The following is a 26,461-nucleotide window of genomic DNA, read 5'->3' on the forward strand; positions in this document are numbered from 1 at the left end:
GAAATCTTCCAGTGACGCACACTCAGCATATACAAAAATGCTCCCTTTTTCAGTTGCTTTTCTGTCTGGGTGAAAAATAAAGCTGAAGTGCTGTTTTGTCTACAGGTGGCTTTTTTTCAGGCCAGGAGAACAATGGTTGGGTCAACTGGTGAGGAGTAGAAATGCAGTAATCCTGTTAGCCACACTGTGCTTTGAGGTCTGTCAAAGCCTTTCTCTGCCTTTGCTGCCACCATCCCTCACTTGTATATCAAGTCCTCTTCCTCGATACTGTGTTATTACCTTCTCTCCGGCAACCTGGCTCCTCTCCCCCACTCCCCGTGTCCAGTAATTAACCTGTCCCATCTGGTCTCTTTGTTTGCCCTCTCTGCATGCCGTCTAGCCATTAGGGCCCTGGGAAAAGCTAAATTCCTCCACCTTTGTAAACACAAAATCAAAATGCCATCTGCATTTCTCGAGAAACTTTTTTTTTGACAAAGGAGTATCACAGCAAATCAAACCATCCTGGCCCCAGCAAATAGTTTCACTCATTCAGCAAATATCCCCAGCAATCACGGGTTTGATTTGTATTGCCTCTGTTCTCCAGTGAATACAGGAGACTGCAAATTGGCATTTAAAATATTTATGATTCACGTGTAACAGAAGAATGATCTCAGGGTTTTTTTCCTATTATTTTTAGAGTTCTGGACACATCACATACTCTCAGATGTATTTCGTGAGTCGGCCAGAATTCTTCATTTCTGGTCACTTCAGGAAAGTCGAGACAAGGGAGTGCTTGCAAATGTGATCACAATCTTAAATGACGCGACTTTCTTGTGTACCCCAAATGCTGCATTTGTAGAAGGGCTGTTTGAACAGTGAGCAATGCACCTAGGAATGAGGTTGGGGATGGGTAGGACTATGTGTCCCGAAAACAGGAAAAATAGTAGAAAACCGGGTGCAGTGGCTCACGCCTGTAATCCCAACACTTTGGGAGGCCGAGGCAGGCAGATCATTTGAGTCTAGGAGTTCAAGACCAGCCTAGGCAACATGGTGAAACCCCATCTCTACAAAAAAACACAAAACAATTAGCCAGGTGTGGTGGCATGTGCCTGTAGTTCCTGCTACTCTGGAGGCTGAGGTGGGATGATTGCTTGATCCTGGGAGGCAGAGGTTGCAGTGAGCTGAGATGGCATCACTGCACTCCAGCCTGGGCAACACAGTGAGACTCTGTCTCCAAAAAAAAAAAAAAAGTAGCAACAATAATGAAGATAATTTGCGGGTGTAGCGTTACACACTTAAAAAAAAAAGACACTTTCCGGCCAGGTGCGGTGGCTCACACTTGTAATCCCAGCACTTTGGGAGGCCGAGGTGGGCGGATCACGAGGTCAGGAGATCAAGGCCATCCTGGCTAACACGGTGAAACCCCGTCTCTACTAAAAATACAAAAAAATTAGCCGGGCGTAGGTGGTGCACGCCTGTAGTCCCAGCTACTCTGGAGGCTGAGGCAGGAGAATGGTGTGAACCCAGGAGGCAGAGCTTGCAGTGAGTGGAGATCGTGCCACTGCACTCCAGCCTGGGAGACAGAGCGAGACGCCGTCTCAAAAAAAGAAAAAAAAACCACTTTCCTAGAGGTGATCTCTGTTGGCCCACCCCCACTCCCTGACGGAACTCCACAGCAAGTGGAGCTGACTGTCCAATCCATTTTACAGATGAGAAAACTGGGTTTCAGAGAGGTTACAGAGCTGATGCAGGGCCACACAGCCTGTCCTTAGCAGAAGTGAGCCTAGAAGCCAGCCTACAGCTAGCTGTGCGTTCTGTTCCTTGTTGAGTGACCAGCATTTTCCGGGGATCACAAACTCATAGACCACTTGAGCTGGGATGACAGCGAAGCCACAGTCAGTGTGATCTTTACAGCTCACATCTGTTCATTTGCTAAGAAGGACAGGTTTCGGTTTGATTTTTTTTACGTAGATTTGCCACTTGTCCAGGCACGATGACGAAGACAAAAGAAAGGAAAGGCACTGAGTACACTGGGTGTATTTTCTCCCCCTAGGCCTCTGTCTCTTGCTGCAAGCAGAGAAACAACGTCTGTGCTCGAGCCGGGTTTGTGTCAAAAACCCAAAGAGGATCTTTCGCTTTTGCTGATAAAGGACCTCCCCCAGGTAAGCAGCTGCTTTGCACTGGCCTTGACCTAAGGGTTAAGTGTCCCAGATTTGATTTGCAGGGCACCTACTTCTTCACAGGGAGTCTTTGGAAGGATTTAGTCTTTGGGTGGGGAGGAGTAGCAGGCAGGTACTGAACAAAGAGGAGAGGTGAGAAGACAGCCAACTGTCCCCACCAGGAGGACTGTGGCTGGCTCTGGAAATGGGCCTCCAAAGCGGCTTCCTGGCCTCCCCTTTTATGACCTGGCATACCTGCTCTGGGCAGCCAAGTGGAGAAGTGGCTTCTCACCTCAGAAGTGTGCACATTCGTATACCCCAGGTGCCATCAGAGGCCACTGGGGAGGGGCGGGAGATACAGCGCATGACCATACATCCTGTTCCTTCAACACTGAGCTGCCACATTCCTTTTCTCCTATACTAGAGGTGACTTCATCATCCAGTCATAAAACAGAGGAGGCAGCTCTCTTTCTGGAGCACCCACTCCACGGTGAGTGGTTTCCACGCATTCTTGCAGGTCTGCCATCATAGGTTCATCCACTTAGCCCTGCTTTTCAGGTGAGGAAATGGAGGCTCAGAGAGTTGAAATGACTTGTCCAGTGACACACAGCCAGTAAATGGCAGACACAAGCCCAGAGGAGTCTCACTAAGAAGCCCACGTCTTCCATCATTCCATTGTCCCTTCTGGTACCTCCAAGATTCAGGAATACACAAGAGCTTTCCTGCAAGTGTTTCCCCTGCTGGCCTTGGGGAAAGGTGTTGCACCACGCCTGTGCTCTGACCTCCAGTCCCAGAGCACTCATTATATTAGATTATCCCAAATCAGTCCCACAGACCGCGCCCCACCCCCAGGAGCCTTGAGCACCAGAGCTGCCCCAGGAACCTTGGGCCGCAGAACCAGGAGGAGGAGCAGGGAAGGTTTGCTTCTGCAATCATGCCCCTTGCAGAGGGGTGTGGATAAAATTGTAGTGCATGTCAGATTTCAGCAAATCCAGATTAAAGTTGAAAAGATCAATCTGAAGCTGAATAACAAAACCAGCGCTAATTAGGAGGCTCAGCCCCAGTTCACGCTCCTCTGCCTTGCATCATCTGTGGGCAAAACACCACCTTGTCTGTCTATACAGAAGAACAAAGCCAGCATCCCTGGGGTTGGCCAGAGTCCCTGCCAGTGAGCCCTGGGATGCGGGAACCTCTACAGTCCGCCACCTGCTCCTGCTCCCTCCCGGGGGGCGGATCCTGAGAAGCCTTGAACCTCTTATAACACAGAACAGGAGGGAAGGGTGGGTACTAGCATCTGTTAAGCTCCCCGTGGGTGCCAGGGGCCTTACATTCATTATCTCATTGAATGCTCCAAAGCCCCATGGAGCAGGTACTCACCACATAATCATGTGCTCAGAAAGTGTGAGCTCTTTTTCTTCTTTTATCCCTACTTCACAGACAGAGGTGATAGAAAAGCAGGTGACAGGCCCAGTGTCCCACAGCTGGATTTCTTTTTGTTTTTGTTTTGTTTTGTTTTTTTGGAGATGGATTCTTGCTCTGTCACCCAGGCCGGAGTGCAGTGGCACGATCTCGGCTCACTGCAACCTCCGCCCCTCGGGTTCAAGTGATTCTTCTGCCTCAGCCTCCCAAGTCGCTGGGATTACAGGCACGCGCTGCCACGCCCAGCTAATTTTTGTATTTTTAGTAAAAACAGGATTTCACCATGCTGGCCAGGCTGGTCTCAAACTCCTGACCTCAAGTGATCCATCTGCCTCAGCCTCCCAAAGTGCTGGGATTACAGGTATGAGCAACCATGCCCGGCCCCACAGCTGGATTTCAATCCAGGCTCATCTAGTTCAGTATCTGGTACCTTCAGCTCACCCCCCACCCCAGCTTCCTGGTGGCTGGCTCTGTCTGGTAGTGGCAGCATAAATGCTGTCTATTCCTTGCTTTTGCTTTTCATTGTTTTCCGTATTTTGTAATTCAAGTGTTGCTCTAACCTTTTTAGTAGAAATATATATACAAAACAGAGAATATGAGAGATAGTTATCCAATATTGTAAATGCTGCTGACATCTGCTTCTTTAAAAATTTAAGCACATACTGGGAACATTTTTTTTTTTTTTTTTGAGAGGGAGTCTCGCTCTGTTGCCCAGGCTGGAGTGCAGTGGTGCAATCTCGGCTCATTGCAACCTTCGCCTCCTGGGTTCAAGTGATTCTTCTCCCTCAGCCTCCAGAATAGCTGAGACTACAGGTGCACGCCACCACACCTGGCTAATTTTTTTTGTATTTTTAGTGGAGATGGTGTCTCACCATATTGGTCAGGCTGGTCTCAAACTCCTGACCTCAAGTGTTCCACCCACCTTGCCTTCCCAAAGTGCTAGGATTATAGGTGTGAGCCACTGTACCCGGCTGATACTGGGAACATCTTTTCATGTCAGTAAAAATCTTTCGGAACATCATTTTAAATAAATATATAGTATATTATTCTATGATAGTACCATAAATTAAGGAGCCAGTATAGTCTTATTGGAAATTGTGATTGTTTTGAATTGATTGCTAATATGAATAGAGTGGTGGAGAACATCCATTCACAGGGCTACTGACAACTTAGGGGTGAGATCGCTTCCTCTTCACCCCAGTTTTGGTCATTCTCTTCTTCCTTAAAGCTTTGTACACAAATTCATTTTATTCTGTCACAGTTTCTCAAGAGAAGGCATTGTGACATGGTGGGGAAGTATGGGCTTTGGAGACAAGCAGACCAGTCTCTCCATAGTGGTGCTCAACACATACATGTTAGCTGGGCATGATGGCTCACACCTGTAATCCTAGCACTTTGGGAGGCTGAGGTGGGAGGATTGCTTGAGCTCACAAGTTCAAGACCAGCCTGGGTAAAATAATGAGACCTCGTTTCTATAAAAAAAAAAAAAAAAAAAAAAAAAAAGCTGGGCACAGTGGCTCACGCCTGTAATCCCAGCACTTTGGGAGGCCGAGGCAGGCTGATCACGAGGTCAGGAGATCGAGACCATCCTGGCTAACATGGTGAAACCCCATCTCTACTAAAAATACAAAAAATTAGCTGGGCGTGGTGATGGGCATCTGTAGTCCCAGCTGCTCGGGAGGCTGAGGCAGGAGAATGGCGTGAACCCGGGAGGCAGAGCTTGCCGTGAGCCGAGATCGCGCCACTGCACTCCAGCCTGGGCGACAGAGCGAGACTCTGTCTCAAAAAAAAAAAATTTTTTTTTAATTTGCAGGGCGTGGTAGTACATACCTGTAGTCTCAGCTACTCGGGAGGCTGAAATGGGAGGATCACTGAGCCCAGCAGGTCAAGGCTACAGTGAGCTGTGATTGTGATTGTGCCACTGCATTCAAGCCTGGGCAAGAGAGCAAAACCCTATCTCAAAAAAAAAAAAAAAAAAGATAGTTGTTGATTGCATGATATTTACAGAGCAACCACTATGTGCTAGGAACTTAAAATGTTATTCAACTATCATAACAACTCTGCTGTCAGAAGAATTATTATTCTTACTTTATAGAGAAGGAAAACTGGGCTTCAGCAAGGTGGAGAGATCTGTCTAAGTCCCGGGTTAGATGAATGTCCTTTGGCAAATTACTTAATATCTCTGAGTCTCAGTTTCCTCATGTTTAGAATGAAAGCAGTAATACTCATCTTGCCAGGCTAGTACGAGAACTAAATCAGCTAAGTGTGTGCTTCGCGTGCCATCTGTTCTCTGCATGGTGAGGACTGTTTTTGGCTATCTCAGGCAGCCCTTCCACTTGGCCATCCTAGAGTGATGTTGCCTTGCAGCCATCAAGTGTGTTCTTAGGGGTAAGGTACTGCTTTTTATTTACTTGAGAAGAGTTCTTTATTCTGTCCTAAAATTTCTTTCTCCTTAGGGCATTATGATATCAACGAATCCCTTGTGAAGCGGTCGCCAAATACATTAATGTCTTGTTTTAAATCAAAAACCAACCGTGGATTAAAACTGACGTCAACAGGCCCGGGACCCGGTTATTACAACCCCAGTGATTGCACAAAAGTTCCAAAAAAGACTCTTTTCCCGTGAGTCCCGATCATTCTGGTCTTTCTTCTGAAAAGTGGTTGTGGGGAAGAAGCCCAACATAGAGAAAAGGAAGGGGTGTCACTGCTTGGCAGAACACAATGCTGGGCCACTCTCTTCAGGGGCCCTTAGTCACACATCATGATGCTCAGTAAATGCCTGTTGAATGCCTGATACTTATTGAGCAACTACTGTGTGCCAGGAACTTAAAATTGTATTCAATTATTATTATAATCCTGTTGTAAGAATTGTTACTCGTACCCCATAGAGGAGGAAGCAAGGCTTCGGATTTGGCAAGAGATTTGCCCAAGTCACATAGCCAACTTGAGGAGCCACAGGGAATTGTCTCAGGACTAAGTCTTTCCTCATTCCCTGTGATGCTGGATTCCCCTGGTGCTGACATTGTTCTATTTTTGTAACATAAAATCTTCGCTGGAGTGTCAGGACATTCCAGTCAAGCTGAGAAGCAGTCAAGCTCTCATAGTTTTATACCGATGGAAGTTTAAGCCCAGACTTTGGAGTTGGTGATACCTGCTGGATTTGTACTTCACCTCTGCTGTTTTTATGCTCTGTGACCTTGGGCAGAGTTCTAACCTCTCTGAGCCTCCATGCCCTCATCTGTAAGGTGGGAATAATTCCTGCCTCGTAGGATTTTGCTTTCAGAATTAAAAATACATGTTTGGCTGGGCGCAGCGGCTTGCACCTGTAATCCCAGCACTTTGGGAGGCCGAGGTGGGCGAATCACTTGAGATCAGGTGTTCGAGACCAGTCTGGCCAACATGGTGAAACCCTATCTCTACTAAAAATACAAAAATTATCCAGGCATGATGGTGCACGCCTGTAATCCCAGCTACTCGGGAGGCTGAGGCAGGAGAATCACTTGGACCTGTGAGGCCCAGATTGTGGTGAGCTGAGATTGTGCCACTGCACTCCAGCCTGGGTGACAGAGTGAGACCCTGTCTCAAAAAAAAAAAAAAAAAGTAAATAAAATATATGTTTGGCATTGGCATTGCAGCTGGTAACTCAATATTAACACAGATTTTTAAAAGTAAATACAGGGACTTGTGTTACCCTATTTAATATCCTACACATTTTATATTACTCTCAGCTAAGAGGCTCAAATACTCACAGAGCTTATTTATTTGTCGAATGGTTCTAGAACTTCTGGAACTAACTGCAGTTAGGGTTAGTCCTCCTGTTACCATCTCAGCTCTCACTCATGCGTAGCCCCCCAGACAGAGCTGGCCACTGGGAGGGCTGGCCAGGTGGGACCAACAATATATCCACTTGGGCCCCTCCAGAGAGATCAGGCAGGTGGTGGGAGCCACAGCCACAGTGGGTCAGAAGTCCAGGCAACCCAGGGAGGCTGACAACATTGGGCATACTCTGATCATCAGCCTAGGGCAAGGGGACCACAGTTAGAGAGAGGCACAAGTTGTGCATCTGCCAAGTCGAACTTAAGATCTGGAGAGGTGATTGAGACCTCAGCTGGAATCCACCAGAGGAGTACCCTTCTGCCCTCCAGATCTAGGGCCCTGCAGGCTGGCCTTGTACAGGCTGTAGGGCTAGGGGGTGGGGCAGGCCAGTCTCTAGGAACAGCTCTGTCTCTGGAAAGTCTCTCTCCAGAGACTTCCCGCCTCCAGGCTGGCATGCAGCATCTCTACAAGCAACTATTCCCTTACTCTGCCAGAGAAAGAGTGGTCAAGAGGACAGGTGTTGGGGTTGGCCGACCAGAGTATGAATCCCAGCTCTGTACCTTCCAGAGACTTCTCCTCTCTGAGCCTCAGTTTCATGTTATTAAGTAGACATAAGAATCTTATCTCGTAGGGATTCCATGAACATTCGATGAGAAGATGTTGGAAAATAGCTATTATCGGCTGGGCATGGTGACTCACATCTGTAATCCCAGCACTTTGGGAGCCCAAGGCAGATGGATCACTTGAGGCTAGGAGTTCGAGACCAGCCTGGCCAACATGGCAAAACCCCATCTCTACTAAAAATATAAAGCTGGGCGTGGTGAAGGGCACCTATAATCCCAGCTACTCAGGAGGCTGAGGCAGGAGAATTGCTTGAACCCGGGAGGTGGAGGTTGCAGTGAGCCGAGATCATGCCACTGCACTCCAGCCTGGGTGACAGAGCGAGACTTGGTCTCAAAAAGAAAGAAAATAGCTATTACCCTTATAATGATAGCTGTGGTTATTGTATATCCTACAGACATATTCGGCTATATTATACAATACAGCTGTTATTTGGCATGGCAGCTCAAGCCCCCAGCCCAAATTTGGAAGCTTCTTCATGGAAAATAGTGAAATAACATAAGAGTGGAGGACGCTCGATTTTTAACTGCTTTATCTGGAGAAATATCTTCTGGCTTTTGCTCAAGTTTGAACAGGTGGTTTGAGATCATTCTTGTTTTACAGCATTTGCATTTGTCAGTCAGCAGGCTCTATAGATTTCTAGTTCTGTACTGGAGGCTCAGGTGAACAGGACACCACGCCTCCAGCCAACCTCATCTGGGAACAGCCTCGAAGCCAGATGGAGGAGCCTGCAGCAAAATGCTGGGTTAGGTGGCCCCAGGGGTGTGTGGCCATGCACATCCCATGGGGCCGTCTTCCCCCTGAGCAATGCAGCGGGGCTGCATGTCTGGGGCTTCTAGGGCTCGCTGGCTCTCTGTCAACGCTTCATAAATAAAAGGTCTTCAGTTAATAACTCTGAGAAGCACTGCATCATAACCCTCTGCCCCTGAGAACATGGCAATCCGCACAGGCATCTTAAAGGCTCTGAGAAGGCCTGCGGTAAAGGAACCTATTAACCTGCTGTCTCCTAAACTTGGGTTCACCCTGATGAGTGGATGGTGCCTCAGACTCTATAGCAGGACATTTGTGTAGCTGGCTCTGTGGTCTGGGGCTGCTCTGGGCACCTCTCTGGATCTTCATTTCTCTATGAGCGAAAGAAGGGCGTCTGCATTTCTGACACATCAGAATCCCAGGTTTGCTCACCATGGACTCAGGGGAGCACACAGTGGGCATTGAACGTGGAGCCAGCCTGGACCCATAGAGGAGGTCCAGATTATGTATTTTAAAATTAACGTGGGAAAGATGAAGCTAAGAAATTTATAATTTTATTTGGAAAGCAAGAAGACGAGACTGGTAGGCTTTGGACTATTCTAAAAAAGCATCCATCTGTTCCCGATGAATGATGAAGAAAATGATGTAATGAAAAGAAAAGACAGCTGAATATCAGAGTGTTGAGGAAATATCCAAAATCCAGTTTCTCAATTTCCAGTTCTGTTTTCTCCTGTGTCCCTGGAGGGAAGAGAGGGACAGGAGCCACATGGGGTCCTGAGGTCAATAAACACCTGGGTGACCCCATCTGCATGCACCTTCCCTTAGGACTTTGTCCACATCAGAACTAATCCTCTTTAGCTCTCCACAGCTACGTGGAGCGGCGGTGACTCGCCGCCATGTTTCTTTCTCGGGAACACACGCGTGCTGTGCAGGGGGAGACCTGCCCTTATCTGTCTTGGGTTGGAGTTGATGGGCTTCCCATTCTTGGGCAGAGTTACAGCTACAGAAATGCTCTTCTGGATCTGCTTTCTTCAAGGGGCAGGAAGTATCAGTGCAGATGTGAATTATTCCTGGAGTTTTTAGTCTCATGTTACTGGCCAAAAAATGTAAAGCCCAGCCGTGAGAGGATGGCTGGATATGACCAAAGCTCAGGAGGCCGCCATTAGGGCGGGGAATGGCTGATCACGTCTCCTGGAGAGGCCATGGAGGCAGCGTGGGCAGTGGATTGATTAGCGCAGGCCCCAAAGTCAGTACCATGGAACCTCCACTTTCCCCGCTCACCAGCCCTGTGGGCCTGGGGGAAGGGAGGTCACTTAACTCCCAGTGAATTCAAAGTCATCCTTGGTGAACCAGGATGAGAACACCTCATAATGTGGTTGTAAGGATAAAAGGAGATAACCCACAAAACCCACATGGTAACTTGTAGTTTTATAAAAGCAGGTGAACGGGTCCTCTCTGTCTTCCTAGAGTTTCTAGTGTGGCCCCGCAGGGCAGATGCTGTGCTAGGGGCTGGCTGTTTGTTAGCACTGGCATTTCTGAGCTCCTTAGCTAAAGGTCACGCCATCGGGTGTTTCTTGGCCGTGGCCACCTTGCTGACTCAAAAGCTAAGAGGACTTCTCGGCTTCCAGGGTGTCTTCAGAAGCAAAGTGAAGTATCAGCCAAGGTTTCGCTTCTGAGGTCTTCAATATCCGTCACAGTGATGACTCAATGACTTAGGGTGAGTCAGGGTGAGAGTTTTGGAGATCAAAATAGTTCCTCCTAGGCACTGCCTTCCAACTCATGCTCCCCAGCAAGGAGGTGCAACACTCAGGGCCATCTTTCTAACCCTTGATCTGCTTCCTGGAGTTTTAAGCCACTGGATTTGCACAGACACGCTGTCTTGTCACAGCTAGAGCTGAAAAATAAGCCCCGTTGGCCCCACTCCAATTTTGGTAATTAGATTGGACCCACCTTAACTTCCCCTGGGATTTTCAATTAGATATGGGATGCTTCTTCCTAAGCGGCTGTAATCTGTCACCCGCTACCCTGTTAAACAGATACTGCATTCCACCCCAGAGGCAATCGGCTGCCCTTTAATGATGAGAAAAATTGCCCCTTTATCCCTCCCAACCCTGGGAATCCCTGAGGCAGAGTGAATGTGTGCCTGGGAGTGTCTGGAGGGTCTCGGATGCTTTCCCCAAGTGGCCTGCTGAGTCCTCTAAGACATTCATTATTCTTAGGTGATTTGCAAACAGCTCACATTGGAAGCTGCAAACACACTTAATCCACTTGTGGCTAACTCAGAGCCTTTGATAGATGTTTTCTTTCCACGGGGCAGGGCCAGGTTGGCTTTTATAACTGAGCAATGAGGCTCGTAAAAGCCCTGGTCACAATGCACTGTGGGCTGCCCTGGGTTTGATCCAGCCTGACCTTTGTGATTTGTCAGCCCCACCTCGACATGGAGGGACCAGCCCTGGATGAGGATGAAACTGGCATGTGGGCCTCAGATGCCTGGGCTCGTTTACTTGCTGCCAGCCCTCTGCTTTTCTCTGCACTTCAGCAAATGTTCCCAGGATAGGGCTGGGGGCCTCAAAACTGAGGAAGACACAATCCCTTCCCTTAAAGAGCTAGGCAAGTAAAAGCCATAGAAATTGCAACATTTTAAGTGCAAAGGAATAGCCAGAATGTATTCAGGGGCCACATACTCTGAGCTGAGAGCTCTCAGATGCGACCTGCCATCGTCCTTCCACCTCTCTTCCAGGTGGGTGTGTCATTCCGAGTTTACAGTGAAGTGCAGGCTGTTTACGGTGGTGGGGCTGGGAGTTGAATCCAGGTCCCTCTGCCTCCAAAATCCATCTCCAAAACCCATGTTCCTCACTTGATTCACAGGATGGGAACATTCAAGACAGTCAGGTGGGGGGTGGCGAGACAGGCGTGGGTGGAGGAGAGAAGTTTCCCTGAAGGAAGTGAAAACGTCAAGAATGGAATTCAAGTTTGCAGGGAAAGTTGGTGTTTCTCACAGAAGGAACAGCAGGGACAAAGGCATGGAGTTGCTGAACTGTGTTGTGTTGGGTGTTTCTGGAAGGTAAAACGGAAGCAGCAGGACGTGGGAGATTAGGCTGGATTGAGAGGCCATAAATAGATCTTGCCTTTAAGTTTTCATCAGGGTTTGTAAGTGGGGAGTGTCAGAAGCAAGTGAACAACCCGGGAAATCACCAGTGAATGGAGGGTTGAAGGCAGTCTAGGTGCTCAGCGTCTGTCTCCTTGTGTCCCAATTCCTACCATAACAGCTACAGCTTTCCCCATTCCATGCTTTTGCTCCTGCTGTTCCCTCTGCTGGAAATGCTCTTCCCCACCTGAAGATTTTCTGGATTTCTGGATGGATTTCTGGATTCGTCTTGTTGGAATTAATGTCCCTCTGTCTCTGTCTCTTTCTCTCTGCTCTCAATGCAGTTTTTTTTAAAAATCTCTATTTGAACAGATTTCATGTTTTTAAACAAACATTACAAGTAAAGCACAATCTTCCTAACAATCTGGGAGGTAGGTATTATTTCCACCATTTTACAAATGAGGAAACTGAGGCTTAAGGAGGTTAAGAGCCTTTTCTTTTTTTTTTTTTGAGACGGAGTCTCGCTCTGTCACCCAGGCTGGAGTGCAGTGGCGCGATCTCGGCTCACTGCAAGCTCCGCCTCCCGGGTTCACGCCATTCTCCTGCCTCAGCCTCTCCGAGTAGCTGGGACTACAGGCGCCCACCACCACGCCTGGCTAATATTTTTTGTATTTTCAGTAGAGACGGGGTTTCACTGTGGTCTCGATCTCCTGACCTCGTGATCCGCCCGCCTCGGCCTCCCAAAGTGCTGGGATTACAAGCGTGAGCCACCGTGCCCAGCCAAGAGCCTTTTCTAAGAACACATAGCTGTTGAACGAGGAAGTGGGGATTCAAACCCAGCTCTGTCTGAGTGCAAAGCCTGTACTGCCTGAAGTTGTCACCAGTCATGGCTGTTGCTGGCAGCGGATTGTCAAGCCCTTAAGGACACTCAGGTCCGTGTCTTAGTACAGAACTGCCTGGATTCCCAAGCATGCCTGGCCCAGAATTGCACATATGGCTGGTGCTCATGAAAGATCCATAGTGCTAGGCTGAAGGTTCTGAGCCTCTCCTGGGCATATTGAAGAAGTGGAAGACAAGGAACCTCTCTAACCCATCTTGCCAAGAACACTGGTGAGTCATTAACTCAGTGTGCTCCAGCCTCCTGCAGGCTGTCCTTGGCTAAGAAAGCAGACACCTCATGGTTTTCTCAAAGAACAGGGTGGGAATCTTGGGCTTGGAGTGACCCAGACCAGTGATGGGGTAACCTCATATAATGGTTGATTCGTTCCAGCTGTAATTTCCAGGAATCAAACCTGTCTCTCCATGATGCCAGCCACAAACTCATCAAATGTCTGGAGGTGTTTTGAAGGGGGAGCCACAAGCCAGAACAAGAAGCCAGCTTTTATTTATAAGGGGAGAGGTTGTTGATTACACCCTATAACCAGTTCTTCCATGCAGATTCACAGCAAACAGGGAGGCATCATGTCCCCCCTTTCCCTGTGGGTACCTTTGTTCTAAATATAAGCATCCACGCCAGCTGCTCCTCCACCACAAGATGTGAGCCTAAGTACATTTATGATGGCTTTCAGTGTCCTGCCTGACAAGGCGGTGTCCCCTGCCTCAGCATGACTCTGGGGTGGAAGGGCCCTAAGTCAGTCTTTTACAAGGCTCAGTTGCCTCTCTGTCACCAAGCAGCACACACTGATGCTGACACAGGGATCATCAGAAGAATAACAACTACCTTTATTGAGCACCTACTATGTGCTGGTGCTCTACTAGGTGCTTTACATACTTTTTCTCTGTTCATCGTAACTCCTTTATAAAGTTAGTGTCATTGTTCCTTGCCGTGCTGTGTATACTGACACTAAGCTATAGAGAGATCAGGGGCTTTGTCTTACAGCCAGTAAGTGGCATGACTAGAATTCAGCCTCAGGTCTGTGTGACCCTTAAACTCAGTCCCCTCCGCCATCATGCTTTCTCCGTATTGCTAGGCACCAAAGACTTGAGTTCTATGCCAGCATTCCTACGAATGTGCCTATGACTTTGGATCAGTTACTTTGTCTCTGCGGACACCAACATTTTTAGAAAACTAAGGAGGTTGAAGAAGACATCACTTGGGTCCCCTCAAGCTCTCTGTGTTTAAGAAGTTGTTGGCTAAAGTGCAGTAGTGCCTCAGTGGCCAGGAATCCCAAGTCCCCTCCTTTGCCTGGATGGGCTGGCTCCCTTGGTCGTTGAGTGCTGGGGGAGACTGGGGGAGGCTCCCTTGGCCATTCAGTGCGGAGAACCTCCTCGCCCCTTTTGGTGAGAAGCCTTTTAGAAGAAGCCTTGGGTGTGAGCCAGAAGGAGGTGGCCCTTCTATTATGTGGTTGGGAGAGGAGTGTGATTCCTGTAACAAGCGCAGAAGTCTCTGACAGCCCAGTGGAACTTTCAATCAAGACCTGATGAAAGATCACAGCAGGAAGGGACCTCAGAGGTCATCTTGTCCAACCCCTTCCTTTTACAGATGGGAAAACTGAGGCCCAGAATGAATTAATGACCGAGCTAGGACTCAAGTACATGTCCTAGTTCTCTTTCATTTAATGTCTCAATATCGGAGATAAAAGATAGACTCCCTTTCTGGAAGGAGGGGAAGACAGACTTGAAAACAATGGTGGTGTGAGTGGTAAAGGGTTATGCGGAGTCTCTTGATGTCCAGCCCGGTGCTTTTCCACTCCTGCCTCCTGCCTCCCCAGGATGATATTTATTAGGATTCTGGAACATCAATGTTACAGTGGCCTCTAAAGACCTGCTGGTGTTGGGATGGCAAATCTGTGGAATGTCAGATGCTTCTTTCTCTTCCCTGACCATGGCAGACATCACAAGTGGATCACCAAGGCCTCTTCCCATTGAGTCCATATGGGGCCTCAGTTTTTTTTCACAGAACTCCAGCCAGGCACTACCAATCAATCAGAGTTGGCACATGAGATATACACTGCCTGCCATTTCTGGTTAGCTCCACGTCTACAATAACGCACACTGAGCTCTCACTGTGTGCCAGGCCTGTCCTGAGTACTATGTTTTAGGTGCATCATCTCATTTATCCTGACAACCCTGACCTCAAAGTAGGTACTATCATGATTGCCATGTGCAGGTGAGGAAACAGATCCAGGGGTCCCCAGCTCACTGCCAGTGGAGCTAGGGCTCTGTCCAGGTGCCATGACCAGTCCTCTTCCAGACAGCTTGGTGCTGTGCAGGCCTTGGCTGTGTCTAGAAACTGTGCCTTCCCCACTAGACTGCCTTAGTGACATCTTCCCGTTTTATCTTTCCCAAAGGAAAAACCCCATCCTGAACTTCTCTGCCCAGCCTTCACCTCTGCCTCCGAAGCCGCCTCTCCCAGGTCCTGGTCAGTATGAGATCGTGGACTACTTAGGCCCCCGCAAGCATTTCATCTCTAGCGCATCATTCGTGTCCAATACCAGCCGGTGGACAGCGGCGCCGCCTCAGCCAGGCCTGCCTGGCCCAGGTCAGAGGATTGTTTTAAATGATTGTAAAAACCAAATCTTCTGGAATTGTTTGTCATTCTTGGGTCATCAAATGCCATTGATTTATAGGTAGTTTCCCAAATAGGTTACAGGGACAAGGGTAGATTTGGAAGCATTATCAGTTCACATTTTCACAGTACAAAAATGTTTTGTGTTTTAAGGTGAAAGGGCTCTTAGAGATGGTCCAGGCCAGGGATTCATACTGAGGACCATGAACATCTAAAAGACTCAAAGAGAGTCTTGAAGGGGTCTGGGACTCTGCAGTTGGCTGAAGATTTGGCACATATAGACATTATTTTCTGGGAAAGGGGGCCATAGCTTTTGTCAGAGTGTCAGAAAAGTTCTTTTTCTTTATTATTATTAATTTTTTTTACTTTTATTTTTTTGAGACGGAATCTCGCTCTGTTGCCCAGGCTGGAGTGCAGTAGTGCAGTCTTGGCTCACAACTTCCGCCTCCCAGGTTCAAGCAATTCTCATGCCTCAGCCTCCCGAGTAGCTGGAATTACAGGCACATGCCACCACACCCAGCTACTTTTTGTATTTTTAGCAGAGACAGGGGTTCGCTATGTTGGCTAGGCTGGTCTCGAACTCCTGACCTCAACTGGTCTGCCCGTCTTGGCCTCCCAGAGTGCTGGGATTACAGGTGTGAGCCACTGTGCCCAGCCAGAAAAGTTCTTTTTCTTAAAAATATTTAGGCCGGGTGCGGTGGCTCACGCCTGTAGTCCCAGCACTTTGCGAGGCCGAGGCGGGCGGATCACGAGGTCAGGAGATCGAGACCACGGTGAAACCCCGTCTCTACTAAAAATACAAAAAAAGATTAGCCGGGCGTGGTGGCGGGCGCCTATAGTCCCAGCTACTCGGAGAGGCTGAGGCAGGAGAATGGCGTGAACCCGGGAGGCGGAGCTTGCAGTGAGCCGAGATTGCGCCACTGCACTCCAGCCTGGGCGACAGAGCGAGACTCTGTCTCAAAAAAAAAAAAAAAAAATATTTAAGCTACTGGTCTAGTGTGGCCAGGTTATTTTACAGCTGAGGAAACCCTCGAGAGCGGGTGGGCCACAGGTCCGCAGCGAGTTCATGGCGGGCGGTGCCAGGTGTTCCCCATTTATGCCTTGTTTGTTCATGAAATTAACCAGGGACTGTCCAACCGAGCAGCTCTTTTGAGCCTTCCATCGCCACGCCCTTTTTATAGGCAAGCATAAGTAGGGATCCCATTACATCTGGGATCTACCTGGGAGCTAATATGAGGGACTCAGGATCCAGTGGGTGGCCTCTGTACTTCCTGACCTATTTGTAGCTTCTATAGAGCACTTTTGCTATTACCACACCCTGACCATGGCCATAGCTGGTGGCATTGGGGACTGACATGTGTGGCAGGTGGCATGGGAGGATGAAGGCAGAGCTGTGATGGCTGCCAGCTTGGTTACACTCAGCCTTTCCGTGAGTGTTGACGATGCTCCCGTGCTAGGGAGCCAAGATGACCTGGGCCCCAGGTTTGCCCCCAGAGGCTGCAGTCAGGTGGGGAGACTCCTTCAGCTCCATACTCACAGGTGAGACTAACATAAGGCAGACTGCGCTGGGAGAAAGTCATTCTCCTAGCTTTGGCCTTGCAAATGTGGTGATAATCACACCAGCAAGGCTGTAGAGGTTTGATCTGGGGCTCATCTGGTCAGTCGAGGAGAACTCAGCATTGCAAACATGCAAATGCTCCATACAAGGGTTGAGCGCCAGAGAGGGCAGGGCACGGGCAGGGATCCTGCTTTGACCCTGCTCTACCACATCTTCTGGAAGCATTGCCCGAATGACTTTTCCATGCCGTATGTGGTGCTAGGCACCTGGCACACAGAGACAGGCAGCTCCTGCCACTCTGATCACCCATGCCAAGGTGGGCTTCTGCAAGGGGTTTCCTGGGCACGTGCATGTGCCGGCATCTGCCTGCTCAGCTTCCAGTAAACTCAGGTATACCTGGACTACCATGGGCTCCCCTGAGCGGCTTCCCAAGTATAGGAACAGAGAGGCTGCGCACGGGACCCTCATTAACCAAGTCAGTATCAACATGAGTTTCTGGTCACCTGGGGCTACAGTTCCCAAGCCCTGCTCATCTCCTAGAGAACCATGTCCGCAATTGTCATGGCTTCTGCTTTTATGGAAACCCCTGAACTAAATCAAAACAAGACCCCATGAAGCTAACACCTTGCTTCTTTAAGAATATTGCCTTACTCAATTTCTTTTCGAATTTCATAGAAAATAGTTTTGTAAATTTTGTTATGTTAAAGAAAGTTGAAAAGAATTAAAGAAGGCAGGAAGCCAGAGTTCGACTTCCCCTGGGCCAGTTAAGAGCCACATAACCTCGGGCCAGTTCCTTCCTCTCTGTCTCCCCACGTGTAAGATACAGGGGCTGGCACAGGGGTCCCCAGGCCTTCCCAGCTCTGAGGTAGAATGCCAGAGACTGCAGCAATGGGCCTTTTCTCTCTTAATGCCTCCACCTCTCTGTCCCCTCACAGCCACGTACAAGCCAGAGCTCCCAGGAAAGCAGTCTTTCCTCTACAACGAGGACAAGAAATGGATCCCAGTGCTGTAGGCATGTCACACAAGGTCAAGGAGAACTCCAGCCACCAGCCCACCCCGCCCAGCATCCCCAGGACATTCCTCAGGAGGAGACCGATCATGTGTGTGGCAGCTGACAGCTTGGGGGGTGACCCTACCACTCTGGCCTGGCATGCTAGCCGGACTGCTGCCATTGCCTTTGTCTTGAGCTGGAGACATTGCTCCTTGGAGACTGCACCCCAGCCCCACCGACTCCAGTGGCTTCCTGAGCAGAAGGGAGGAGTGGACAGAGCCCCCTGGCTGCTTCCCCACGCACCCATCCAGGCTGGCTTCCGGCACGACTCCCTGCCGCAGACTGAAGGGACTCCTGAAGCGCAGACTTTAAGGAGGAGCAGTCCACCCTGAAGGTGGCCAAGCCTGGAAGCCCCACCCTTCCCTGTTTCATTCCTTCATTCATTCATTCCCTCGCTCCTGCCTTTCTCATCTGTCCCTTTCTGGCCTCACTCACTCACGGTATGTCTACTGGGTGAAAGCTACCTGCAGGCAGCTGATGCTTTTTCCACCAGTCCACAGCTTCCTTTCTAAAGTGACCACCTGTTTGGAAAGGCCTCTCTTTACTCCTTTTAGACCTTTTTCTCTTTGGAGTGGGAGATCATAGAATGGCAGTCAGTGTCCAGGCCCGGGGGCTGCGCTTTTCCCTGACTTTCTCTGCTGGCAGGACTGAATTTTCTCCAGGCTTACAGGCCCTTCCGTGGAGTCCACATGGCCTGTCTAGGCCTGGTAGCCTGTCTAGGCCTGGTAGCCTTTGTCTCTATGTGGAGGGAAAAAGAAATGTGCCCTGGTGGTTTTGGTGGAGGCTGCACAGATGCGCGGTGGGTGGGGAGCTGCCAGGCTCCTTTCCTGATCTCCCAGCGGACTGTGACTGACTGGGCTTTGACTGACGCTGTAAGTCTCTCAGTACATTAACCCCGCCAGCTACTGAGAGGTTACAAAGCCTCCAAGACCTGTACAACTGTGGCCTCTCGAGAGAAGTGGTCCTCAGCCTTGACTGCACACTGTAATTACCTGGGGACTTTAAAAAATACTGAGGCTTGGGGCCCACCCACAAATGCTGATTTAACTCCTCCAGGGTGGGGTCTGGGCAGTCGGAGGGGAGGCAGGAGCCACCCAGGTGATTCCAATGATAGGTGAAGGTTGAGAAGTGCCACCTTCCAGCTTCCTAACTGGCTCTGGGAGGGGACCTGGGTAGGCAGTTCAGGAGGTGGGAAATTTATACACCCGGAGCACCTGGAGCATCTACAGCATGACTGTGGTTCCACGCTCCTCTGTCATTTAACCTTCACGCATCACCTTATTCTGACATCAAGGGTGCGTCGCAGCCACAGTGAGGCCTGGCCTGGGCAGAGCAACTCTGGGTGCCCCACTGGGTCCCTCCCACAGAGGCAGGCAAGCCTAATGGGAACCCCAGGCAAAAGGAAACATCAGCAATACGAATCCTGTCTTTAAAACTGTGATGTTTTGTTCACCGTGGATTTTTTTTTGGCCTTAATTTTAAAAATATTGCATTAAACTTATTTATCTTGCTAATTGAGCTTTTGGGCACCCCTTAATTTTTGTGCCTTAGGCTAGAGACTCACCTGCCCATAGCCTTGACTGTAGGTAGGGGCTTGGGAATTAGGACCACAGACTCTGTCAGCGCTGGGAAGTTCTTAGAGGGATCATGCTTTTCACACTTTTTTAAAAAAGGTTTTACTCAGACTGATGTTTACAAGAAACCCAAATATTTAAGTGGAGAGAAGCAGAGCTGCGGTGGTGGAGTTAGGGGTGATACGCAGGGTCTGCTGCAGCCCCTTCCTCGCATTGTAGTGGCCTTGGAGACCCACCAGTGAGTCCTGAGGCTCTGAAGATGATAATTACAAACAACCAAGGGAGATCATGTCCTGCACTTTATAGCCAAAGAAACTGAGGGCTACAGGTAACAGTGGCTGGTAAGTCTGCTCTCCCAAAGGAACAAAGACCCACTTCAACTTGGCAGCTTAAAAAAGATAAATGAGGCCGGGCATGGTGGTTCACGCCTGTAATCCCAGCACTTTGGGAGGCCGAGGCGGGTGGATCACAAGGTCTGGAGATCGAGACCATCCTGGCTAACACGGTGAAACCCCGTCTCTACTAAAAATACAAAAAATTAGCCGGGCGTGGTGGTGGGCGCCTGTAATCCCAGCTACTCGGGAGGCTGAGGCAGAATGGCATGAACCCGGGAGGTGGAGCTTGCAGCGAGTTGAGATCGTGCCACTGCATTCCAGCCTGGGCGACAGAGTGAGACTCCGTCTCAAAAAAAAAAAAAAAGATAAATGAGGCAATGGAGGAACTGAACTAAAAGAGACAAAAACTGGCCAGGCACAGTGGCTCACGCCTGTAATCCCAGCACTTTGGGAGGCCAAGGCAGGCGGATCACAAGGTCAGGAGTTCGAGACTAGCCTGGCCAATATGGTGAAACCCGTCTCTACTAAAAATACAAAAATTAGCCAAGCGTGGTGTCGGGCACTTGTAGTCCCAGCTACTCAGGAGGCTGAGGCAGGAGAATCACTTGAACCTGGGAGGCAGAGGTTGCAGTGAGCCAAGATCATGCCACTGCACTCCAGCCTGGGTGACAAAGCGAGGCTCTGTCTCAAGAAAAAAAAAAAGATAAATGAAAAGAAAGCAAGCCTGAATCTGTGATTTGTTCTCTAAGGAAAAGTCAATTTCTGACTGTCGCCATGGCTGATTTCAATGTGCCAACATAACCACACTCCTTCAGAGTTGGGAAGAGATGCCTGCAATTGCTTCTGTGAGCTGTAGGAGCTGGCTCCAGGGAAAGTGGCTTGTACTAGAGAGTAAGGGCAGAGCTGGCACAAGACTCAGGTCATGTGGCTCCCAGCCTTGGGTGCTGCCTGATGGCCCCAGCTGTGAGGTCCTCTTCAAGCTCATTCTGCACCCTTCCCAGGACTTTCTCTGCAGAGTCAGTGATCCTGAGGCTATAACATTCAAACACAAACATCTGGGCATCAGGAATCTGCTGCCTTCCAGAGGGGGCACCTCTGCTTCACCGGTGCCCTGCATGTCCCGGCATCCTTCAAGTCCAGGGAAACCCGCCCTCAGCACAGAGCCAGAGGGAAGGAGAAAGAGGAGCGAGGCCCCGACCACTGTAGCCCTCTCTTCCCAGCAGACTCTCCCAAAAGGAACAGGTGCAGCATGTGAAGTAGTGTGACGTAAAACATAGGTGGATTTTTATTACTAAATACCACATGAGTATACAAAATGCATCACTGAATAACAGCTAAAAAAAGTCCAAGAAATGTGAAATACACATTTTTTGAAATGATAAAAACGTATCCATGAAAAATATAAAATGTTGCATGTATATACAATATATTTATATATATATATAACATAAAATCGTAAATAAGAAATGTATACAACAGTCAGTGGCAAGGCAGTAGTTTTACACCGCAGTCACTTTGTTCCAGTCAATCGTCGGTGCTATTTGCATCTTGCGCTGAGGAAGTCTGAGAAAGGGACTCCACTGTAGTGTCTTTTAAAAGTCATTTGCACTGAAAATCAAGAGGTTTCCAGTTAACTGACCAAAGGTTGAGACATCCTTTGTCTGAAGTTGAAGGAAGACAGAGTCGGGTCTGCACCAGCTGGCGTGGTGCTGCGGGAGGGAGCGTGTGCCGCCACCATCTTAACGGGCAGCCTGCAGGAGCGCCACTGCAGACAGTCTTCTGGGTAGGTGGTAACCATGGTGACATTGTTTTGGGGTACGGGGAGGCACTGGCAGGAAGCTCAGGGAGCAGATTCAAGCATGCCATGGGGATTCAGGCCAGGGGACCCCCCAGGTCTCTCCCTGGCCCTGACGTCTGTGGGTCTGTGACTCAAGGGCCTCTTCCCTCAGGGAAGGCATTCAAGTAACAGCGCTGAGGCATGTGGAGAGGTTGTGTGTGGCACGGGGCCACGTCCCTGCTGGCCCCTTGCAGGTCGAGAGGGTTTGGATGCTTGAGAGGCCTTACAGCTCCTTAAGGATGATCTGAATTTTGCCGTCCAGCTCCCCCATGTCCAGCAGGAAGGCGACATGGTTGCTGTAATGTTGAATGATGTTGTTGTCCATGTTGACTAAGATTCTGGAATGGAAGAGGGGATGTGGTTGGAACACAGCAGGCACCCTGTTTTCAGGCCTTCTGAGTGACCAGGATGAGTGATGGGTCATACCCAGTGGGTACCTGCCACATTTTAGGCACCTCACGAACTTTCCCTCTGATCCTCACAACAACCCCGCGAGGTGGGGGAGTCACAGTCTCATTTACTGCACAATGCCCAGTGGCCGAGCCACAACTCAACCCAGGCCTGCTGGCCCCCACACTCACAGCTACTGTGCCAGATTGCCTCTCTCCTGGTACACCCGAGGATGGACACTCAAGCAACTAGTGTGTAGATCTGGGGGAGACGCAGTGCTCCCTTAGTCACCATATTGAGGACTCAGACATGAAGTGTGAGTTCAAGTCCAGGAGTGGTTTGGGTTCAACAGGAGGCTAGGATGTGTCCCTCAGGCATGCCTGCCTGAGCCAGAGGCAGGTGCTACACAAGCCCCTCCCATTTCCATTCCCAGGAAGCTGAAATCTCAGGAGGATTGTCCGATAGACTTGAGGGGCTAGGCCCACTCTCTCCCCATATTCTCCAGGCAAGGACCTGGGTCAACCTGAGAGAGACAGAATCTTCATGGCTGTGGGCCCCTGCAGGGAGTCAGAGCCATTGTTTATGCCAAAGAGCAGCCCTCTAGGAGCTGCTCTTGATGAAGGACCCACCAAGATGTGACTTGAGCTGATCACATCAACCTTCTCTTTGCCCCTTCCCTGCTGTCTTCTGAGCATGTAATGGAGTTGCGTATATCCACCCACACATTCACTATCCACCATCTATTCACATACACACACTCCCCCTCCATCATCCACCCACCCAACCACACCCCCATCCACCATCTACCCACCCATACACACCCCCATCTACCATACACCCACCCATTCACATCCCCATCCACCCTCTACTACGCACCCACACACACCCACCTGGCATCTGCTCGCCCATCTACCCCACTCATGTACCATCTACCCACACACCCACCCATCTACCATCCTCCATGTGCACCATCTACCCACACCCGCACCCATCCACCATCCTCCATCCACCTGCCCACCTGGCTTCATCTTCCCATTCATCTCCTATATTCACTGAGGCCTTTCCATGTGCAGGACCTTGCTCAAAAGCAAGGACCATATGGAGATGAATTAGACCTAGTTCCTGCCTCCCAGGAGTTTTGAATCTAGTAGGGACTGGGAGGATGAATCCTTATATTACCCCAGTTCATAGATGGGGAAGCTGAGGTTCAAAGAAACAAAGTTATTTGTCTAAGGTCACACAGTTCATAGATGGCAGGGCTGGGATTTGAACCTTTGTCTCTTTCTACTGTATCATTTTTAGAAGGAAACAAAGCCCTACAATACAAGTTAGGAAGCAGTGGATAGAAGGAAGGCAAAATCCAGGGCTATGGGAGAGTTCTTTGAAGTGGTGCAGGAGCGACAGGCACGAGGACCCCCCGAGGGCAATGGAGACGACATGGACCCGAAGGCATGGCCCACATCCAGTTGTCTCTCCCTGCCGCTCTCAGGAAGAAGATCCAGGCTTGGGCTCTCAGTGGTTTGAGTGCTGACTGCCAATGTGTAATCATAGGCTCCCCTTTCTTGGGTCCTGCCTGGAGTTCCTTCATTTCACAGAGGGCTCTTTGGGCACTGGGGGTCGGAAACAGACCAGCGGAGATCAGAACTGGGCAGAGGGGTGGGTGCTTTGTCAAAATCAGGGTTGTTTTGTTTGCCATTGATTGGGTGCTTCTAGGTGCCAGGCACTGTGAAGTAACTGATGTGCACCATCTGGAAGGCTGGATCCCTCCCACTCCCCAGCAGGGCCTCCCAGCGCCCTGAGCTCACACCTGCTCACACCTGCCAAGCTCACACCTGCTCACACCTGCACAAGAGGGCTTCCAGATGGGCCCACAGACCCCTCTTCTCAAAAGTCAATGACAACAGGCCCCTGAGAGGCAGAACCACTGTCACCAAATGTGGGCCTCTTGTTACTTTCCACCTTCTAGTTGTCTTCAGTCCTGGGTCACATTAACCCCCTGGCCAGCTGCTAGCAAAAACAAAGTATTTGCTCATCTTTCCAGCACTTAGTGGTTCTTGTAAAGCTGATTCTATCTACCTTCGTCTAGAGGACTTTTGGGAGGGTTTTATGAAAATAAACCAAGCCTTTGATCAGAATTTCCTGTTTCTCACATGAGGACTCGCAGGGAGGCAGAAGATGAGCCTGGCCTCTCCTCTCCTAAGATATATTTTGGGGAACACTGTCATTCAGACATTTCAGACAGTTCTGGGGCTGAGGTTTTCATGGCCATGGGGGTGTGTGAGGTGCCTCTGAAGGGCTGCTGAGTGATGCCCTGGGCTATGGTGCTGGGCAAATAAGCTGGCCAGCCTGGCTGAATCCTTTATTTGCACATTGCTTAGTGGTTAGAGGAACAAGCAGGAGGCAGGATAACAGAGTGGATGTCTGTACAGGCTTTAGAAGTCTGAGATGCTTCTGCCAGTTCCTAACTCATGACCTTGTAACTACTGCAGACCTCAGTTTCCCCATATGTACAAACAGAGATAATCATACCCAGCTCAAAGGGTCAATGAGATGATGCTTGGGAGTGATACAGCCCAGTGCCTGGCATGTAGGAAGTGCCCCATAAATGGAAGGTTTTAGAATTATGATTTCAATAGCTGGCTGGGGCTTAAGGGGAAGGGCAACTCAGCCAGTGGGGCTGGGGAACATCCTTGTACGCACACCCCACCCTCCCACCCCCCATGCAATCACACAGCCTGGCCTGGAGTGGGATTGGTAAGAGAGGCCTGCCACAGGTGGGGCTGGAGCCAGGGGCCGTGGGCACTGGCGCTGAAGGGAGAGTGGGGCTGGGCTTGTCTGGGCAAAGCAGAGCCTGCCCTTTGCTGTGAAGTGGATTTCACTCTACAGAGCATGTGAGACTCAGTTGGAAACCAAAACTTGGAAAAAAAAGACACACAAAAAACTCTAGACATGCATGCAACTAAAACCAAAAAAACCCTTCCCAGGGGCTGCAGGGATGGACACCTTCCCCCACCCTCAGCCTTCTATGGAAGGCTAGGAAGGAACCAAGGAGGAGGAAGGCAGGCAGGGCTGGGCCTGTGAGGAAGGCGGCCAGGCCCCTAGGCCTGATGAGATGGGGACTCAGCTTGAGTACAAAACCTGCCTCGCTTTGCAAAGTCTTCTAAAAAGGAAGATCCACTCGCAATAGCCACGGGGCAAGCGGCTGAGCACCTCCAAGGGGCTACTAGCAAATGTCGCTGGAGTTAAACTATCCACAGCAAGAGGATCAGATTGGAGCTGTAGGCAGAGGGGCTGGGAGTGCATTTCCCAGGGCTCTGGTTCTGGGGCTTCTGGGCTGGCAACAGCAGTGACAATTCCTCACTGTCTGGGGGCCCTATGCCAGGCTGGTGAAGTCACCTACTCAGGAAGGGCTGCAGAGGCCAGGCTCACTGGCTCTGACCAGGGGACTGATGTCTGGAGGACAGTTACCATGTGACCCTACCTCCCTTTCTCAAGGGATCTTCTGAGCAGACAACAAAGGTACTATGGTCCCCAGGAGCCCATGGTAGGCAGCCAGGCACTGCCTGCCCCCTGGAGGGTACAGCTTTATTCCTGGCCTAGTCTGTCTAGCAAAGGTGGAGGAGGCCTGTGGAGCATCCCTGGCTGGATTCCCTGAAAATGACTCCCAATCACAACTCCTTTTCCAGACTCATCGCCAGACACTCCCTTCCTGCCTATGGCTCTGTCAGTAGCAACCTTGTTAGGCCTGCCTGCCTCATGCCTTTGATCTACTTCTCCTGCCCCTGCACACTGCTTATTACCTCTGAGCCTCAGTTTCCTTATCTGTCAAATGAGGACTGTGGTATTTACCTCTTAGTATGGCTGTGAGGGTCATGTAGGGTGTGCTTAGCCTAGTGTCTGACACATAGTGAGTGCTCAAGTGGATGGTGGCCACTATAATCATTATAATCAAATGGCTTGGTTTCCCAGTGGCCTTGAACCTGGGTCTTCTGACACATGACCCTCCACTTCTCCCTCCACCCCACCCAGGAGGTTATATGTAAAGACCCTTCCACTTGTCTCCCACTCCCATCCTTCCCAGTTGTGACCCATGTCTGGTCTCTGCAGATGGAGAGGTGACCAGTGGCCTTGGCCTGGCTGGGGAGCTCTCCACCCCAACTCCACATCCCCTCAGCCCCTCCACAAAGGCCAAGTACAAACATTGCTCAGCACGGAGCAACCAGCTGGGGGAGGGTGAACTAAGCACTCACCCTCGCTTGCATTTCTTGTAGACTTTGTAAATGTTCTCTTCAGGGAACCCATACTTCTCAGAGATCTGGAAGGAAAAGACAGGTGATTCATTGCCTGCTGCCCACGCTAGATTTATACAAGTTTTT

At 49.8% G+C, this 26,461-nt stretch overlaps 2 protein-coding genes across 7 annotated transcripts in view; one reads left to right on the forward strand and one right to left on the reverse strand.

Moving 5' to 3' along the window:
* Positions 1–19,467, forward strand: part of STPG1 (sperm tail PG-rich repeat containing 1) — a 57,956-nt gene extending 38,489 nt beyond the window's left edge. For all 4 annotated transcript variants that reach the window (XM_055260983.2, XM_063631606.1, XM_055260982.2 and 1 more), the window contains 4 exons: positions 2,033–2,141; positions 6,014–6,179; positions 15,123–15,313; positions 17,834–19,467. In XM_055260983.2, the coding sequence (XP_055116958.1) occupies positions 2,033–2,141; positions 6,014–6,179; positions 15,123–15,313; positions 17,834–17,910 (543 nt within the window). In that variant the 3' untranslated portion in view covers positions 17,911–19,467. The remainder of the gene's footprint in view (positions 1–2,032; positions 2,142–6,013; positions 6,180–15,122; positions 15,314–17,833) is intronic.
* Positions 11,383–26,461, reverse strand: part of GRHL3 (grainyhead like transcription factor 3) — a 45,801-nt gene continuing 30,722 nt past the window's right edge. For 2 of the 3 annotated variants that reach the window (XM_055260979.2, XM_055260978.2), the window contains exons 15-16: positions 26,336–26,400; positions 21,039–22,033 (exon numbers count right to left, since the gene is read on the reverse strand). In XM_055260979.2, the coding sequence (XP_055116954.1) occupies positions 21,919–22,033; positions 26,336–26,400 (180 nt within the window). In that variant the 3' untranslated portion in view covers positions 21,039–21,918. Of the gene's footprint in view, positions 11,681–21,038; positions 22,034–26,335; positions 26,401–26,461 lie in introns of those variants that run through there. The other variant, XM_055260977.2, reaches the window with a different exon arrangement.

Source organism: Symphalangus syndactylus, chromosome 22 (assembly GCF_028878055.3).
Source record: "Symphalangus syndactylus isolate Jambi chromosome 22, NHGRI_mSymSyn1-v2.1_pri, whole genome shotgun sequence".
In the NCBI taxonomy this organism is placed as follows: domain Eukaryota; kingdom Metazoa; phylum Chordata; class Mammalia; order Primates; family Hylobatidae; genus Symphalangus; species Symphalangus syndactylus.